Raw genomic sequence first — 13,918 nt, forward strand, 5'->3', positions numbered from 1 at the left:
TGCCCCATCACTTGAAATGTTCCAGGCCAGGCTGGATGGAGCTCTGAGCACCCTGGTGCTCCTGAAGGTGTCCCTGCCCACAGCACGGGGAATTGGAACGGAATGATCTTTAAGGTCCTTTCCAACTCAAACCATTCCATGCTTCTATAGTATCCTTATTTTCACTTTTCTGATTTTGTTTTCCATACAAAGCTGAGAGCTCGTGTGGTTGCGGTATTGCAGCCACAGCCTGACCACAATGGTTTGGTGTCCTCTTGCTCATGGTGGTGTGGGATAAAGCACAAAAAGTGCCTGGAAGCCCCAGCCATGGGGCTGGGCTGTGGGAACTGGGTATTCTGGCTATGGGAGCTGGGTATCCCGGCTGAGAAGCCGCTGAGTGAGGAGGCTGCTGTTTAAATTACTGCTGGGGATTCTGCAGTGCGCACGTTACAATCGGTTAAAAGTACTAAACCGAAAGTGAATGGTCTTATTCTGGCGTAATGTGTTGAAAAAGTCCCTGTGGGGATGGGTTTGCCTGAGGGGTGGCTGGCTGGGAGCGGAGCCGCGAGGCGATGGGAAGCAAAGGCACCGTGAAAGGCTTCAGCGACTCGAGGTGCGAAACTTCGCCTCGTGATCTCTCCCTGCCGGCACCTGTGCCCGAGGGCGGAGACGGGCGAGCGTCCCGGCGGCAGCGGAGCCGGGCGGGGTGCGGGTCCCGCGGAGAGGGCGGGCGGGGCTCCGGGGCGGTGGGTTGTGGGCCGGCGGGGCTGTGGGCCCGGCGTAGCCGCGGGGCGGGCGGGGTTGTGGGCCCAGCGGCGCTGCGGGTCCCGGCGGGGTTGTGGGCCCGGCGGCTCCGAGCGGGGACCCCCGGCCGCCCCCGCCCCGCCCCGCGCCGCCCGCCGCCGCCGCGCGGTGGCGCCATCGGCCCAGAGAGCGCCTCAGTGCCCCCGGCGCGCACCGGGCACCCCCGCCCGGCCCCCCCGCTCCGCCCCGGGCAGGGCGGCGGCACCGTCGGGGAGGGGGCGGCGGGCTCGCCCCGGGACGGGCCGGGCCGGGCCGGGCCCGGGGGTGAGAGCTGCCGTCGGGGCGGGAGGAGGAGGAGGGGCCCCGGCGGCGGTGGGCAGAGGCGCGCATGGAGCGGCCGGGGAGCAACGGCAGCTGCCCAGGCTGCCGGCTGGAGGGGGGCCCGGCGGCGGGAGCCGCCACCGGCCTGGCGGCCGTGCTTATCTTCACCATCGTGGTGGACGTGCTGGGCAACGCGCTGGTCATCCTGTCTGTGCTGCGGAACAAGAAGCTCCGCAACGCCGGTGAGCGCGAGGCGGGCGCGGGGCGGGCGCGAGGGGCGGGCGGAGCGGAGCGGCCCCAGCGGAGCGGAGTGGCCCCGCACCTCACCGCACCGCACCTCACCGCACCGCTCCGCTCCGCGCCCCGGGCTCCGCCGGCCCGGCCCCGCACGGCCCCGCTGCTGGCGGGACAGGAGCCCGCGGGCGGCGGCGAGAGCAGAACGGCACCGGGGCGGTGAGGGCACCTCCGCTGGGGAGCCCCGGGTGCGCTCTGCCCCGGCCGAGGGCTCCGAGCTGCCGCTGAGCCGCAGCAGTGCCCGCCCGTCGCTTCCCTCCGGTGGCCGGGCTGCCGCGGGGCTCCCGGCTCGCTCTCTGCCCGTCCCGTCCCGCTGCTGCTGCTGTCCTCCGACTTTTCGAAACTTTTGTTCCCCAGAGGCAGCTGCAGACGGAGGAGCCAGCTCAGGTAAAACCCACGTCCCTTCAGCGAGCCGCGCTGGAAGGAGCGGGGCAGAGGTGCAGGTGAGGACGACTCCGAGTGCCGCGTCAGGTGCTGAGCAGGAGAGCTCGGGTTTTTAAGACAAGTCCATTACAACGTTGTACACTTGCTTTTGTGTTCCAGCCTTTCAGTGTTTTAGTATTTTTATTACAAACCTGCTATGCTGAAAGCACAGTGAAGAATTTACGTCTTTTTTCCACGGGTAACTTGGAAGTCTGCCTTGTAGCCTTATGTATTGACCTCCCTAATGAATTCATCTAGAAAAATTGTTAAACTGATACTATTCAGTATTTTCAAGAAGGCTGTATTGTTTGAGGATGTCAATTTCTTTCCTTCAAAGTCTTGTTATTTTAGCAAAGAAATACTGGATATCAGTATTAACAGAGAACTTATCCTGGATATAAGTTGCTCTGTAAGGAGTTTCAAGTAGTCTGTGTAGTGCTGCTTATATTGTACCATAGAGTATGTTTTACTGAGGACTATATCACTGTCTGCTTTTATAGAGAGAGACATAAAATGACCTTCAGTTTTATAGCTTGTAAAGTGGCTTTAATGAAATATCTGTGGTGTTTACGATGTGCAAGTTGCAAGTATTTTGAGATGCTGATGTCTCACTGTCCCTCTCAGTCTCCTGTAAATAAGCAGTAACTCAGCAAGGTTCAGTAAAAGTACCGGATAGATAAGGCTGAGAGGACGATTTCACTCCAGTGCCTCTAACATTTGATTGATTTATTAATGAAAGAAAGCACAGAAATGGCCATTGGCTTGGGCAGGCACTGGATGCAGTGACCCTGAATAGTGAGTTGCTTTTTAACTCGTACATAAAACGCTGCCCAGAGCTACACAGACAGGCTGTGCTGGGTTTATGAGAAACTGCAGTGTAGCTGGAAAAGCGCTTCTCTTCAGCTTTGCTTTAAAATGTGGGTCCTGCGAGCGGAAGAAAAGCACCCTGCCCTTCTCCCAAGATAACTAGCTGTTTATGTTATCTGGCTGCCAGCAGATTTGAAGCTATTAACAGCTTTTATTACCTTTCAATTCGTTGATCACTTGAATGCATTTCATGTTTCGAGACTGCCTCCACTGTGAGCTGAGTTAAAGCTCCCGTGAAAGTGAAAAAGAACAGCTTTGTGTTGAAGTGATCCCGGAGATATTTTCCAGATCTTAGTCCTTGTCAGTAGCCTGTTGTCTGCTCTCTGTACGAGCTGTCGGTGTGTAGGAATAAAGTCAACACAAGTGCAAACAGTGCTAACCTTCCTGATCTGAGGGGACGTGGCTCTTGTAGACAGAACGTGAGTGTGACTAGTGGGGAATTCAGTGTGACAGACTTTGAAGCTGTGGCAAGTCCCAAGACCCATCCTGTTTTGTTCACCTGAGCACTGTTCCTGCTTCAGTCACAGCCTAAACTGGGAATTCCTATGCTAAATCGCAAAGGGGTTCAGCAGCAGGGGAGTGAGGTGGTCAGGCCAGTGGTGGTGGTTTGATTCAGTAAAGTAAAATGTCTAACCTGCATCTGAGTGTTGTCATCTTGTGTTGCTAAAAAGGTCATATGTGCTTAGGGTATTCAGACAGTCCTGCATCTCTCTGTGTTGGGATGTAAGCAGTCTGCCAGCCTCCCTGGATGCAGGACAAAAAGTCAGGGATCTCAGCTCAGTTCATGCTCCTCCTGGCATGTGAGCAGCCATGTGAATGAGAGGGGCTCATCTGGAGCCCAGCAGCCAGATTGAAGTCCTTTGGACAAAGAGTTTATCTGCTCATGTGCAAATACAGCCTAAGCCAGTTCAATAAATGAAAAGGGGCGCCTGTGATGGCTGTGTCAGCTCTTGCCAAATCCTGGAAGGACCAAGTCTTCTGTTTCTGGAGCAAGCTCACGCAAGGTCACCCAGCTGGTGCTAAAACTGTATTGTCAGGATAAGCTGGGTTCAGGCTGGGGTGTGTAACTGGCACTGCTTCAGTGGCTGTGGTGGGTGATCTCTCTTGTGAGGTGGGGTTTTTGGTCTGTTACCCTGGATGCTTTTGAAGAACTTGTCCCTTGTCACTTCAGCACTGCCCACAGCTGCAATGGCACATAGCTACAGGAGTGTGACTGTTGGGCAGCACCTCACATCAGCATTTGCCTGGAACTGAACAAAGAGAAGGAGGTGAGTGTTGCCTGTGGGCAGAGGAAACTGGGATTCACTGAAAGCCCCAGGTGTGCTCTGTGGTAGACAGCTCACATCCACAGCTGGCTGTTCAGCCAGTCATGCTGGAGAATGTCTGGTGTTGGGCTTCCCTACATCCAGGGTTACCTGGACACTTGGAGATATTTGTGTGGTCAGAGAGGTTCAAAAAAAGCTCCAGGCTTTGGTTTGTATGTCCTCAGTGCAGGGCAGTGACATGATTGAGGGTGAGGGGTGTGAGGAATAACCCTGCTCCTCTCACAGGAAAGATGTCTCTATGTTTCTATGGGAGGGGTGAAGTTTTTTGGCAGCTGAAATCTTTGACAAACCTAATCATCCTTCTATTGCTCTGGACACTGCGGGAGTTGGGAAGAACTTGCTCTTTCCAGAGAAATCACACTGCTTCTCTTTCCATCTGGGAAAGTGTAAGGTAAGTTGATGTGCCCCGTGTTGTTACTGGGAAGTGCTCAGAGTGCTGAGCACAGACTGGGACCCAAGTAAGAAACAATGGTAGTGAGCTGTGTACAATGGGGCACGTGCGGGATCAGGACCCGCCAAGGGCTGCTGGCATGGCTGAGTTTACAGCTTTCCATTCTGCCTCTGGCCAGCTTTACAAGTGTGAAAATCAGCTCTAAAACCAGCCAATATTTTTCAATGAGCTAGCCTGCTCCCTAGGCAGAGGCTCTGGCAATACCCTCCTCTAGTTCTTCTGAACTCAGTGCAAACTCAGGCACAGAGCCCAAACATGCATTCCCTGGAAACCCATGTCTCCCAGCAGTGCTGCCTGGAGCTTTGTGTGCAGAGAGCAATTTCTGCTGCCTCACAGGCCCTTTTTGCTCTTGGGAATGTCATTTCTAGGGATCCAAACCCTCTCTAGGGGCAGGCAGAGCAGGTACAACTCTAATGAGGTCAGTGGCTTTTAATCCTTTGGATATACACTATACAGGGCTGTTTGCATAGCGAGGGGATTTTGTTCTTGAACTGTCACCCTGGCCAAAGTCGGGCGTCACACACAAGTCTGGATGTATTATGTCAACAGTTACCTTTGTCAGCCAAATGCAAACTCTCAGAAGAAATCCTAGATCTGTTTGACAAGCCCTCCAGCCAGAAAACTGTGTTGACTAACAGGAGTTGTGTTTCCATCCCTGAGCACGGGCAGGGTGACCAGCCTGCACTGCCGGGTCAGCTGTTTGCCCTCTGGAAACGCTGGCACTGGGCTAAGTTTTTGTTTGCTTGAGCAGGGCTTTTTATTTATTATCCCAAGACCTCTGGAACTTCCTGGCTGGCCTGGGACAGGCTTCTGGTTTGTTTTTTTTTTTTGAAGTCAATGTTAGGAATTTGGGTGAGCTCCTTCATAGGCTCTGAGTCCAGGTTTTCTCATTACAGATGTGAGGATGGTTAGCAGATGGTGCTGGGGATCTTCCCAACTTGCTTCTCAGAGAATTTTGCTATAGCTGAGATTTAAGTCATCCTTATTTGCAAAGATAAGAAGTAATACTTATACTTTCTGTATCATCTATATCAGGATACTTTCCCTGTACTTTTTTAGCATCAAGCCTAATGTATTGATTGATTGTTGCTTTTTTCCTGATAGAACTATTGCCTCTGTTTTTTTAATATCCTTTAGCTTTCTTTATAAAATGTGTTGAATTCTATAAAATTGGCTCTAATTTTATAGTAGATTTAAATTTTTTACTTTTTTTTTAAATTTGGCTCTTTTCTTAATTTCTATTTTAAACCAAATATTTTCTAAAAAATATACTGTTGCTTTTTTTGGTGGGAAAGAGGGCTCTACTAAGGCATCTTTAAACATCCTCCAATAAGCATTGTCACACTTACTTATATTTAGATGTTTTCTCTCAGTTATTTTTGTGTCTGGTTCTTTCTAGTTTTGTGAAACTGACCTTTAGGAGATGTTGTTTTGGACCGTGTTCTGTTTCCTTACCTCAAATGTAATTGGGAACTGTGATTGGTTTTCTTCCAGCTACTGCAGGATTTCCTTGTCCTAGAAAGCTATCTATTATATGTAGGTGTTGAGATTTATTTTTTAAAATTTTTTTTAGCACCACGAACCCTCCAGCATCTGCCATAAGCCTGAAATTCCATCTCTTCTTGCTGTACACTGTGGGTAGATGCTTCAGGAGCTGCTCATCTGTTGCACTGATTCACTTGTCTACAGCAAACTCCTACCAGTGCTGCTGGTGCACCCAGCCCATGCCCCTGAAGTGAGGGGGGCCCTGCTGCAGGTGGCTGGGCTTTCTGGGGGGCTCTGCTGAGGGGAGCAGCCTGTGTGTTGGGTAAACTGTCAGAAGGTTTGCTGGCACTCCAGGGTCTCCCCTTCCCCACCTCTGCTGTGAAAGGGTGGCACCCAGCGCCCCTTGCCCTTCAGCGGGGATGGCACCTGTGGCATCGGAGGGGTGACCTGCTGGCAGATGTCTCTGCTCCAGAGGGGGGCTGTCCATGCCAGGGGTTGTTCTTGGCTTTGTTACTGAAGCACCAAGAGCTCGCTGAGGAGTTTGCCATACCAAGCTGACTCCCCCTGTGCCCCAGCCATGGGAGTGGTACCTGCAGCACTGGGGCTGCAGAGGAGCCTGGCTGGGGCTGGGGCTCAGCACAGCGAGGGCCTGGGCTGCAGGGCTGCTGCAGAGAAGTGTTGAGAGTGGTCTCTTGGGGGTGTGGTGGGCTCTGGGAGCAAGAGGGCAGGGGGGGATGGATCTGTCCCTCTGCTGCAGCCCTCTGCTCTGCAGTGGGTGCTGGAGTGGGGCTGCTGGCTGTGGGAGGGAGGTGGGAGAAGCAGGAGTGACAGTGGGATGAAACCTGTGGGAAAATCAATTTGGATTGAGGTGAACTGTGAACTTTGAGTGTAATAGGTGTAATAAAGTGGAGAACAGTCTTGACCTGTCTTTTCCTAGAAGATGTCTTGCACAGTGAGACACAGAGACAGGGCATTTGTTTGGGCTGTGCTGGAGCCACAGGCACAGCCCCATGGCCAGACTGATTTGGAGAGGTCTCTGATGGCATCACCTTCACCTGCTCCTGCATTGGTGAGCGTTCAGGCTGCGTTCCCATCCAGGCCCTGGCACATCCCTCCTTCCAGCAGTGCTGCTCTGGGCTCCTCCTGGGCCGTGTCCAGAGTGCCAAGGAGGGGGCTCAGCCCCTGCCCTGTCTTGCACCAAGTGGCATTTCTGGTCCCATGCTGTGCTGCTCCCATGCTGTGCTCCCAGGGCTCCAGAGGAAGCAGCAGCTCACTCAGCCATCAGCAGCTCCTAAGTTGCTTTGTAGCACAGTAGCTCCAGAAACATTTCTAAATTGGTCCTTCATGTAGCTCCTTTGGGGTTCCCAAGGGGATTCCATCCCATCAACTCTGTGAGGTCAAAGCTTCCAATATTTGGGTTTGGTCTTTTTTTCTTTTCTATTTTTTTTCCAGGGAAAAATGTCTTTATGTAGATGTGAGTATTTTTAGGAATGCTGGATCTCAGGAGCCCCTTTGTGAAACTCTGTGTAACTCCCAGCAGAAATTTTTGCTCCTCCCACTCCCAAACCCGGGGTTGGAGCAGGACTTGAACACAGCACTGTAAATCATGGATGTGTGGCTGGGGAGTGGAGCTGAAGCACTGTTAGTCATTCAGTAAGTCAGCAGTGCTCAGCATGCACTTCAGGTGTACCAGTGGTTTGGGAGCCAGATGGTATGTGGTCAAGTGATAAATACATGATTCGAGAGGAATTGTCATGGTTTGATGCTGGCCCAGTGCCAGGCACCCACAAGAGTCTTTTGCTCACCCTCCCCTGCTACAGCTGGGCAGTGGAGAGGGGGAAAAATAATTGACAAACATTTCGTGAGTGAGATAAGGACCAGGAAAAACACTTAAAGGACAAAACAGGCTCAACTTAAGGTTCCAAAATGAATTTATTACTGACAAGATCAGAGGAGGATAATGAGAAGTAAAATAAACCCCTAAAACACTGCTTCCCCCCCAGCCTCTGGCTCCTTCCAACTGACAGGGCAGGGAGACAGGGCTTGGGGGTTTGTTCAGCTCATCACTGAGATTTTCTTCCACTGCTCAGGGAGAGGAATCCTTCCCCTGTGAGACTGTGGGGTCACTCCGCCGGGAGACAGTTCTCCCTGAACTTCTCCAGAGTGGGTCCACTTTCATGAGCAGCAGCCACACCACACCTGCTGCAACGTGAACTCCCCTATGGGCAACAGCCCTCCCAAAACTGCTGTGATGTGGCTCTCTCTTTCCACAAGGTGCTGTCCTCTAAGGAAAGGCTGCTCCAGCCTGCAAGAAAGGTCCCTCTTTCTCCATCAGGTCTTCCACTGGATCACAGCCTCCTCCAGGCATCCACCTGCTCTGGTGTGGGCACCTTCCCCCATGGGCTGTGGGGGAATCTCTGCATCCCCCTGGATCCCCACAGGCTCTGGATGGGTCTCTGCATCCTCAGGGGCTGTGGGTGGGTCTCTGCATCCCCCTGGATCCCCATGGGCTGTGGGTGGGTCTCTGCATCCCCCTGGATCCCCAGGGGCTGTGGGTGGGTCTCTGCATCCCCCTGGATCCCCAGGGGCTGTGGGTGGGTCTCTGCATCCCCCTGGATCCCCAGGGTCTGTGGGTGGGTTTCTGCAGCCCCCTGGGTCCCCACAGGCTGCAGGGGCTCAGCTGCTTCACCCTGGTCTCGCCATGGCTGCAGAGGAATCTCAGCTCCCATGCCTGGAGCACCTCCTCCCCCTCCTTCTCCACTGACCTTGGTGTCTCCATCTTGTTTTCCCTCACATGTTCTCACCTCCTCCTCTGACTAGAAGCAAAACCTGTGACTTTGTTTTGATTTCATTCTTAAATGTGTCATCACAGAGGCATTACCAGCCTCTCTCATTGGCCCAGTTTTGGCCAGCAGCCTGTCCATCTTCAGAGCCGTCAGAGATTGGCTCTGTTGGACATGGTGGTAGCTTCCAGGAGCTTTTCACAGGAGCCATCTTTGTGGCTCCCCTGCTACCAAAAACCAGGCTGTGCAAAACCAATGCACCATGAATCAATCAGGTTTCCACTAGAAACAGTAATTCTGGCATTTCTGAACTGAAGATTATTTGTCTTTGCAGTGTTTGACAAAAGTTCTGTTACACATGGGTAACAAGTTGAAATTAGTTGAAACAAAACTCCTATTATTAGGTTGATCTGTGCAGGTTTGTGTTGTATCATGTCAAATAACACCCTGCCTCCCCAGATGGCCACCCTATGGACAAGAGAGCAAGCCATGCTCAGCACACTGCTGAGCTGCTGTTCTCCCTTTCTCAGTCCCTCCTAGCCCTGTGCCCTTCCCTGTCTACCAAAGGCTCTTCTTTTCTTTTCAGCCCCAAAGAGCATTGCTGCCCAAGGACTTGATGTTCCTAAAAAATCTCAAGAGCCAAGTACTGGCGTAGATAATGGTAAATAATTAATTACCTTGCAGACAGTCCTTCAATATGAGCTGGAACATCTTTCAGGAAAAGGGAAGGTGGGCATATGTGCTCAAAGTAACTGTTCCCTGTGATTAATTAAAAGGCTTAGAAGGACAACTGTCATGTCATGGCCTATAAATAAAATGGAAATTAATTCAGAGGTGGGTTTTGTATACTTTTATCTTTTTTTCATTTTGTTTGCATTTTGTTGCTTGCCTTTTGTTTACTTTTGTCTCTCTGTGCAGGATGTTTAATTCCAAGTCTGCCCCACAGCAGAGAGCAGGGGTGGAGGAGGACAGGACAGTCCTTAGGAGAAGGCTGTGCCCCAATCCCAGGACAGTTATGTCTGATGGGACTGCTTTTTCTGGTGCTGGGCAGGCACACAGCCCATGGGCTTTATGAGCTGTAACTTAAATGCAGTTTAACATATTTCACCTTACTCTTAGCCTGTTGTGTGGCCTTCAGATCTCAGCTGTGAATTTTATTTCTGCAGGTACTGCAATAGAAAATAGATCAAATTGAATCTGAATGGGATGGGAATGATGGGAAATCCACAGCAGCATTGCATTTGGATGCATTAGGAAATGGAGCCCTGGCTGTGCTGCCCAGGGAATGCTGCCTGACAGCCAGGTGGGAGGGAGCAGCCTTCCAGGGTGCCCACAGCATGAGCCAGGATGGGGCACAAGGCTCCTCTCGTGGCCTCAGCTCTGTCCTACTCGTGAGGAGATTCAGAAGGAGCGATTTAGGAAAGGGAGATGTTCTCCAGGTGGTCCAGGATTTTCCAATGACTTGTGCAGAGTTACTAACTTTCTGTCCTATGTCTCTGAGGTGAGGAGACACTGTTCCTTTAGGTGACCGCTGCAGCTTAGGCTGTCCCTGGACTTGCTCACCAACATGGCATAGGAGGGTTTGTGGAGTGAACAGCACGTAGAAGGTAAGAGAGAGTAGAAGACTGGAGTCCTGGTGCCTGGGTATGGATTTGGGCTCTGCTTTTAGGGTAGAACTATGGGAGACTGGGAGATGCTGATCTCTGCTCAGAGGTGGTTCTGCAGCCACCCAAACCACCTGCTTGTCTCCTGCTTTCATCTGCTGGCCAGTTTCAATGGCAACAGCCATCCAGATCTCAGTGGGTCAGTTCTTTGGCCCTCAGTCCCACCTGCAGGTTGCTGAAATACCCCTGCCCAGTCCTTTTTAGTGGCTTGCATTGGCAGCACTCAGCTTTGGGGCTTCATGGGCCGATGGAGGGTCCCTAGCTCATAGGGGAGCAGGGTCAGGATCAGCAGGAAGGATCCAGGCTTGATGGGAGCTGTGTTTTTAAGGCACACTGATGAAGGAGGGAGGCGTGTGAGGCTCCTGCTGGTGTCCCTGAGGGAGCAGTGAGACAGGGATGGCAGCATGGTGGCACTTCCCTTGTGCTGCTGTCAGTTTTTCTTGGCTGGTTTCTAGGAAAATGGATTATACCACATTCAAAATACTCACTACTGGATTTAATAATATCTCAAAAATAACTTAAATGTATTTCTTTCAGAAGTGGTATTCCATGGAAATCCTTTCTATTTATCTGCTGGCATTGCCAAGCACGTACTCCAAGGCCAGCATCCACACAAGTCATTGCTTTTTTAAACAGAATGGGAGAACAATAGCCTGTGTCATTAGCTGGCCCCGAGCTGTCTGAGGACAAGGGCTGTGCATTGTGTCGTTCCCTACCTGCAGCTTTTCCCTGAAGTTGTCTGGGTCATATCTCTCTGCTGGCTCTGCCAGAGGTGCCTCAGGGAGCAGAGCCAGGGCTGAATGGCTGGGCAGTCTCCCTCTACCTCTGCACCTTTGCCAGCTGTGTTTGTTCTTCAGCCTCAGTACCTCAAGAGACAATTCTTCAGTCTCTACATGTCAAGGTCCTCCCTCCTCATCTTTGAGATCCTCTGGAACTTTCTGAAGTGTCTCAATTGTGGATTTCTGGGAAGGTGGTGGTCTCTCAACACTGGCCTGATGGCTTCTTTGCAGAGCTGACATGAGCCAGCCCAAATAACAGCAAACCCCCAGGCCCTGTGGCTGATTGCCCAGCCAGGTGAAGAGTTGCCCAGCCTTACATCACCCCAGGACACTCCTGTGGCTTCTCTGTGTGTCAAGGAAGGAGGTCAGAGCTGAAACTCAGAGTTTGGCCAGTGGTGCCATGAAGATGTGGGCGTGAGGTGCATTAGCTTTACCTCAAGTGTAGTAAACACCCTTTCCAATTCCTGGTACAGAGATAGAAAACAAGTCATGACAACACAGAATATTCCTGGAAGAGGTTTCCAGTAGCATTTGGAGTAGTCTGGAGTTGCCAAGGTTAGTATTCCTGCTGTTCTCTCAAGCTCCTCTCTCACCTCCACTCTTCTGACTCCGGTGGAAGGCAGATTGTGCTCACACTGGCAGTATCTGTTAATATCTGACTGAAAATATCTGTCTCTACTGAGTGTGGCACCATTAGCTTATTTACAAATGGTCAGTATGATCTCAGCACCTCAATAAACAGCACTAGCAAAGATCGTAGAATTCACAGATTGGTTTAGATTGAAAGGGATGCTTAAAGGTCATCTGGTCCAGGCCTCCTTCATGGAGCAAGGACATCTTCAACCAGATCAGGTCACTCAGAGCTCTGTCCAACCTGGCCTTGAATGTTGCAGGAATGGGGCACCTACTACCTCTCTGGGCAGCCCCTACCAGTGGCTCACTAGCCACATTATAAAAAACTTTTTCCTAATATTTCATCCAAATCCACCTTCCTTTAATTTAAACCCATTATTCCTTGGTCCTAGTGCAACAACCCTTGGTAAAATGTCTGTCTCCATCTTTCTTACAGACCTCTTTAGGTACGAGGAGATGCTGTAGAGTTTCCCTGGAACCTTCTCCAGGCTGAACACCCCCAAGAATTTGAATGAACATCCAACCTTTCCTTCATTGGAGAGGTGTTCCAAAATGAGGATGAGTTGAAGAGTTAGCTATCCTCTGCTTTCCACCACTAGTTCTGTCTGTTTTCTTTCTGGCCTTTCCAAAAATATTGGCAGCATCTCTGGAGTTTTCAGTGCTCTGCTTTGCAGGGAGAAATTAAGCTAGAATAAAGTATACTGGTGCCTTTATGTAGAAGTACATGTTGAAAAGGCAGAGATTTCATCTTGGCTATTTCAAGGGAAGACTAGACATTAAAAGAAAATATTTTTCTGCTGTACCTAAGATGTGAGCATTAAGTCAGCGGTGAGCTCTACCATTATGGCTTGTGTCTTAAACAGTCTTTCTACTAACCAAAAGGGATTAGTCAAAATTAATTGGACTGAGTGGAAAGCTTGCTGACAAAACACTTCAAGAGTAGGTGTAGCTGACAGGCACCAAAATGGTCAGACATTAAAATGTGGATTGCAAACTCTGCCTCTGCCGTGCTCATCGTGGGAGTTTCTGTAGGGAAGAGAGAAGTGTGGTGTGAGGATTGCAGAAAAACTCAGGTGTGATGGGAGAAGGAGGGGCATGTGTGATGGGAACAGGAGGGATGCTTGTGGTGGGAGGCTGCGGGTGAATCCCTGCCTTGGCAGAGGCAGTCCTGGCTGCTGAGAGTTAATGCCATGGCCAGCAGTCAGAGCAGGGAGGAGCAGCAGCAGCAGAGCTCTGCTGGCTCTGACCAGGCACAGGTTTGCAGCTCCTGCACAGGATCCACCTGCACTCCTTGCTGAGATACATTTGGGCCCAGAGCAGATCAGCAAACCCAGCCTGCTGGAAGGTGCCTGACCTCAGGTCACTCCTCACCTAGGTTAGGAGCATTGAGCATCTCAGCACATGTACTGCTCTTCAGGCCCTTCGGGGATAGAATTAGACAATGCTTTGTTTTGGAGGGGATTTTAAAGGTCATCTCATTCCAACCCCACTGGCACTGCTGTTACCCTCTTAGGAAAACAGAGAATTTGTAAGACAATGGACACTTGTTCCTGACAGATGCTGATGAGCCAGTTCCTAATGACCCAAGACCTTGCTGGGGACTCGAGGGGGCCCTGTTTTCACAACAGCTGCAGTGAACAAAACATTCCCTGCCTGCTCTAGGCTCGCATGGAAAGGTGAGGCAATGCTGTCTGCCTGCACCTTGCTCTAAGTCCTTCCAAAAAGCGAGGACAGAGAAGCCAGGAACTGACTTGAGGGAAAACCTAGGTGGGAAAACCAGGGTTTCCCATGCAAGGCAATGAGGAAGTAAAACTGACTTGCCTAATTAAGACAATAGACTAATTAGCTAATGAGAGAAGTCTTTCCAGTGTGGATGTACCATTGGAAGCCATTAATTAAAAGTCTTGCTAAATCCCAGACTAGGCAAAGCCTTTGATAATAGGGAAGAGGAAGAAATAGTTAGCACTGTGTCCCTTAGCACACACAAAGCCTTCTCCATGGAGTCTTTAAAATAATAAATTTGCTTTGGAATAAATGATACAGATATGGAAACAGAGGAGTAGAGAAGCAACAAACAGGGCTTACAAGGAGCTAGACTCTTTCAGTCTTGCTGTGGCAGCATCTGTTCTTCCTTACTGGTATTCTGACTCCAGTTCTCTCATTTGTTATT

The 13,918-nt window shown here is 50.9% G+C and overlaps 1 protein-coding gene across 1 annotated transcript in view; it reads left to right on the forward strand.

Moving 5' to 3' along the window:
• Nucleotides 1-1,111: 1,111 nt before the first annotated feature.
• Nucleotides 1,112-13,918, forward strand: part of GPR50 (G protein-coupled receptor 50) — a 43,849-nt gene continuing 31,042 nt past the window's right edge. The window contains exon 1 of the mRNA XM_064713279.1: nucleotides 1,112-1,286. Coding sequence (XP_064569349.1) covers nucleotides 1,112-1,286 — 175 coding nt within the window. The remainder of the gene's footprint in view (nucleotides 1,287-13,918) is intronic.

Source organism: Zonotrichia leucophrys, chromosome 4A (assembly GCF_028769735.1).
Source record: "Zonotrichia leucophrys gambelii isolate GWCS_2022_RI chromosome 4A, RI_Zleu_2.0, whole genome shotgun sequence".
In the NCBI taxonomy this organism is placed as follows: Eukaryota; Metazoa; Chordata; class Aves; order Passeriformes; family Passerellidae; genus Zonotrichia; species Zonotrichia leucophrys.